Here is a 5,356-nt window from a genome sequence, read left to right as displayed (position 1 = left end):
CCCCCAAACCGCTACGGGCTATTCTCCACTAACCATTCCGCAACGCTCCAAATAATCAACGTAGGGTCACCCTCGGCTGAGGCGGGGTCCTAAGCTAGTGAAGTGGGAATTCTGTAAAGCTCATTAATTGCAGCAGACAACAAACCAACATTCACCCCATCCTGGTCCATGTTAATCTGGTGTTATCTTGTCTGCTGCTTTGTGACGAACTATCCTCCACTGCCCCTCCAAAACCAAGAGAAATTTTTTTAATGTGGTCGTAACAGTAGTAAATTATGGGAATTATGTGTTTTTTTACTGCAACACTCTTGCTTCATTGATACACTGATTTTTATTCTCGGAAGAAATTTCCTCCTAAATGTCAATGTGACACCACCTTGAGCTGCACAATAGAACAATTATTTTATATACTTTTGTTGGAAAAAAATAATTACAGAGATAGGCCCTGTTCATATCAGATTTCTTTGTTTATGTATGTGATCATTTATTGACCTTCCTTGTGACATGACTTTCATGTGTTGCTGCACATCTCTGCTGGTTGTGTGTGAGAGTGAGCAGGACACGGTGCCTTCAATTTATTGTTAGATCCTCGCTCAATTTTCTTTCCCACTCCTTTGTTGTCTAAAGATTTTAGCTATATGTGGCAGTTAATTCAATTATATTTTGTCAATGAGGGAATGTTAAAAGAAGCATGCAAACCTCATGTTCAGATTAAAGACATCTTGCATTTCATTGAGTGTAAATCCTTTGTAAATGCAAAATTCATTACACTGCAGTGGGTTGCAGGTATTAAGCCATAACCCGGTCATTGTTGATTCAATTATTAAGTGATGCTGGCAGCTTGCAGCAACCACACAACCTTCTTCTAAGGACAATAGAAAATGAGATCCATACTCCATGCATTGAGAAAATTTATTTATATTTTCAACCTTCATTATACATGGTTGGTTACTTCTTAAATGATAGAAATCTAATGATTAGAACCCCGACAAAGAAACTAAGGATACACTCGATAAACATCTTATATAGTGAAAACAACAAAAGGCAAGCAATTTCAGCTTCAGCATGCTACACATTTATGGTTATAAAGCAGAATTACTTCAATTTTCAGCAAACCACAAAAACAGAACACAACACAAGGAAAAGGCCTCTCTAATAGAAACACAATCTAAAAGTAAATGTATGTTGAGAATATGTTGAGTATGATTTTAGAATATGGATCATCTTTCAACGCCCTACACCAGAGTTTTGACTGTCAGCAAACTGACTAGCAGGGTCACCAGTGAGGCCAACTGGCCTGAGGCACTGTTCGGATTCACCATTCTGGCTGTAAGAGAAGATTTAAAGTTTAGAGTACATAAAATGTATGCATCAAGATTAGTGTTATCAAAAGAGCAAAAGTCATGAGGAGGTAAGAGGGTTTTACCTTTCCGATTGAGCGGCATGGTAAGTGGTCCTATTGAGATGCCCGTCATGGCATGCTGGGATACGTCCCTTGCAACTCGGTTGTGGTGGCCTGGGTAGCATAGCTGCAGGAAAACAACATTGGAGGTTTCTGTTAATGCACCTTTTGATAATCTATCCAAACTCATTATGAACGCACACAAACACAGTAGCACTTACAGCAGTGCAGTTGTTGTGTCTCAGAAGACACAGGTGGACCTGGCAGTGCAGGTAGATGGATGAAAAGTTGTTAAAGGTGAACATCTCGAAGGAGAATCGGGCCACCGTGGAGATGCCGTTCGCAACCAGCTCTACTGTACCATCTGCTGGGTTAGGACACCTGGAGGGAGATAGAGGTTACAATGTTACCAGCTGGACTATAAAATAAACAGGGTTAAGTTGTGAAAGTGAGGAAGGGTGGAGCGAGTGAAGAGAGGCCCTTCAAGAGTAAATCATTTTCTGGGTAATCAAGAACCAGTGATCAGAATGCTAAACTACATGAAGTTGCAATAGCTTGTTTACTCTTCATGTATGAGATCCCAGCGGACAGGGTAGCTGGCGTCGTTGACTGGCGTGGCCCAGCAAGAGTCCATAATGGTGGAGATCTGCCTTGCATCGACTCCTTCTGTCCGAATCTCCACATATAGCCTCTGGTTAACTTCCATTTCTATGTTCCTGCCACTGGCCAGGGGATAGCGGAAGCCAGCGTCCTGGTAGGGGATCATTCTCGTAAGATACTGTCCATGGCCTGATGTAAGCTTCTTTCTCACAATGCTGCAAAAAAACAACAAAGAAGTTGATTGCACTTGAGAAGGACCAATTCACTGGCTTGTTCTTGGGAACAACGTCTTGTTGACAATCTTTGACACATTCACAATTACAGAACAGGGACAGTTTTTTTTCTTTTCTTTTAACTTTTCTTCGTATTGTTGGTTTAAATGGCAAGTTTATTGATTGCATTGGGTGCAGAATGTGGGTAGTGGATTTATGACAACAAAGGTTTAATTATAACTAACTATTTTCAGTCTTTGTCATCATCAAGCATCACTGTCGCAGAAGATAAGTACTTAAAAAAGGTTTGAGGTGCAGATGTAGCACTGTTAAATATGGTAGTTATTGAAAACATAAATATTGAAACATACGTCATGACGTATCACTATGGACATATGTTCACTATAAAAAGGATTGTGGAAATTGTATTTCGTCAGCATAAAACATGTAAAGTAGATGGTGTTGTTATTGTTACCTCTCTACAGGGTTGATGCCCACATCCATAGACAGGGCCTGGGTCAGATGGTATTCACAGAAGAAACGCAACTGAATGCTCCTCTGGCGGCTGATTAGCCATGCATGAGGGTCCACGTCACCCTGGATGGTGTTCTCATAGATAAAATGGGTTCCATTGCTCTTAAAATTCAAATGAAAAAATGGTAAACTTCAGTAAGTTGCTTGTACTTGTAATATGTCTGATGGAGCACATCAATGTCTAAAATGGACTGTACCCTGAGAGCTGTCCCACACAGCTGGTCGTCATTGTTAAAGTGGAACACCAGTCGTCCGTCCTGGAGAGTCCCTTTGCAGGAGTCATCTCGCAGGTGGAGGGCGCTGGAGTGGAAGCCAGCTTCAAATAGCTGGCAGCGTGACAAAGATATGGTGCCTGAACTACTGGAACAACTGATGGACGAGTCTATGTATGAGAGAGAGAGAGAGAGATTTTAAAAACAATTCTGCAGTGTTTGTAGCTAACCTCATAGTTAAATCTGCACTCATCAATATTTTCCTGTATTAAATAACTACCGTATATGTAATTTGAAAGGTGTTGCTCATAGTGACAAACCCACAGAGTTGTGACTCACAGATATTGTAACAATCCTCATGGTTTATATTGACCATTTAAATAATTTTAACGCTGTTTCCATGAAATCATGTTTCGTCTCTCATTTTGGCATTGTGCACGGTTCACATTACTGCAGTACCCATGAGCCTTGGCTGAGATTTGTTCAGGGGTGCCATTCAGATTGGCTGAATTCATTTAAAATTGACGCAGAATTTAAAAGTGAATTGGTTTAAGTTGCAGGTTGCACTTTTTTTCAAGACCGTAATCTTTAGCTTCCACATGCCGTCAGTTGTGCACAAACAGAGTTCTAAGCTCTGGGATGGGATATTATGGCAAAAGAACGATGATAAACCGACACCTGAGTGGATATTATTGTTCCGTGGTCTTACGTTGGTGTATATTTCACAAACAATGCCGTTGTACTATGAAGCAATATCTACTACTAATCTTACAGTTGGCCTCACCGTATCTCTCATTGTTGGGCCGATGGTAGTCCTCATCACAGAAGCAGCCGTACACACCGTGCTTCTTACCACACCACTCATACTCTGTGCAGTTCAGCTGTTCACAGGGGTCTGACTCAGCTATGGAAATAGTGGGGAAAGGATGAGTGATGAAACAGAAAAAACAAGTAACAAAATACCTTTTTCCAGAAGTAGGACAAATGGTAAAGTTATGTTATCTCTCATTCATTATTTTGGCTGTCCATAAGACCAGTGCAAACTCACCACACAGGAAAGCAGAGCGCCACGTCATTTGGGTTTTATGTTATTCTACATATATGAGACTGATTCTTGCGAGTTTGTTCTCGTCATTGTCTTAATTACATTGATTTTGACGATATGCATTGCCCATTAATGAAAGCATTCCGACACGCTGGCTAATAGTGAGGTTATTAGGAGGTTGTTCAACTGTAGTAGGACAGCACTGATGGCCCAAGTATAAAATACATGGCCCGCCACTGATATATATATATATATATATAACAATCATAAACAGCGGTATTAGCTGCAATCCAGGGGAAATTGGTATCATCTTGAAGTAATAACTACAGCAACTGTATGACTGACATTTTAAGAACATGAACAAATTACGAAGAGATTATCGAAACTTCAATTCACCTGTCGTCTGAGGAGTCACCGTACCTATGAAAACAAACACATAGATATAATTGGATAACAATCAGTCTGCTCTGCTAACATCAAAAACAAAAGTCAGTTAGTGATTTACCCTCTTCAGTTGTTGTTGAGGCAACAATTGTTGATGTTGATATCGCAGTTGTTGTTGTTGGGGGAGCAGTTGTTGTTGGGGCTGCAGTTGTTGTTGGGGCTGTAGTTGTTGGGGCATCAGTTGTTGTTGGGGCTGCAGTTGTTGATGTTAGAGCAGCAGTTGTTGTTTGGGAAGCTGTTGTTGGGGTAGCAGTTGTTGGGGCTGCAGTTGTTGTTTGGGAAGCTGTTGTTGTTGGGGTAGCAGTTGTTGGGGCTGCAGTTGTTGTTGGGGCTGCAGTTGTTGTTGGGGCAGCTGTTGTTGTTGGGGCAGCAGTTGTTGTTGGGGAAGCAGTTGTTGTTGGGGCTGCAGTTGTTGTTGGGGCAGCAGTTGTTGTTGGGGCAGCTGTTGTTGTTGGGGCTGCAGTTGTTGTTGGGGCAGCAGTTGTTGTTGGGGCAGCAGTTGTTGTTGGGGCAGCAGTTGTTGTTGGGGCAGCAGTTGTTGTTGGGGCAGCTGTTGTTGTTGGGGCAGCTGTTGTTGTTCGGGCTGTAGTTGTTGTTGGGGCTGCAGTTGTTGTGGGGGCAGCTGTTGTTGTTGGGGCTGCAGTTGTTGTTGGGGCAGCAGTTGTTGTTGGGGCAGCAGTTGTTGTTGGGGCTGCAGTTGTTGTTGGGGCAGCAGTTGTTGTTGGGGCTGCAGTTGTTGTTGGGGCTGCAGTTGTTGTTGGGGCTGCAGTTGTTGTTGGGGCAGCAGTTGTTGTTGGGGCTGCAGTTGTTGTTGGGGCAGCTGTTGTTGTTGGGGCTACAGTTGTTGTTGGGGCAGCAGTTGTTGTTGGGGCAGCAGTTGTTGTTGGGGCAGCAGTTGTTGTTGGGG

General features: G+C 42.5%; 1 protein-coding gene across 1 annotated transcript; it reads right to left on the bottom strand.

Moving 5' to 3' along the window:
• Positions 1-1,091: 1,091 nt before the first annotated feature.
• LOC306795069 (pancreatic secretory granule membrane major glycoprotein GP2-like) lies at positions 1,092-4,593 on the bottom strand. The gene is made up of 9 exons (XM_079293409.1): positions 4,511-4,593; positions 4,402-4,425; positions 3,745-3,864; positions 2,946-3,130; positions 2,690-2,850; positions 1,966-2,217; positions 1,624-1,783; positions 1,427-1,529; positions 1,092-1,327 (listed from the first exon to the last, which is right to left on the bottom strand). Exons 5-9 carry the CDS (start codon positions 2,716-2,718, stop codon positions 1,236-1,238), a joined length of 636 nt encoding a protein of 211 aa, XP_079149535.1. The 5' UTR covers positions 2,719-2,850; positions 2,946-3,130; positions 3,745-3,864; positions 4,402-4,425; positions 4,511-4,593; the 3' UTR covers positions 1,092-1,235.
• Between the last annotated feature and the right edge of the window lie 763 nt (positions 4,594-5,356).

This window comes from Melanostigma gelatinosum, assembly GCF_949748355.1.
Source record: "Melanostigma gelatinosum genome assembly, chromosome: 21".
NCBI lineage: Eukaryota > Metazoa > Chordata > Actinopteri > Perciformes > Zoarcidae > Melanostigma > Melanostigma gelatinosum.
The sequence above is the reverse complement of the archived record's forward strand: the minus strand, read 5'-3'. Positions and strand labels throughout refer to the sequence as shown.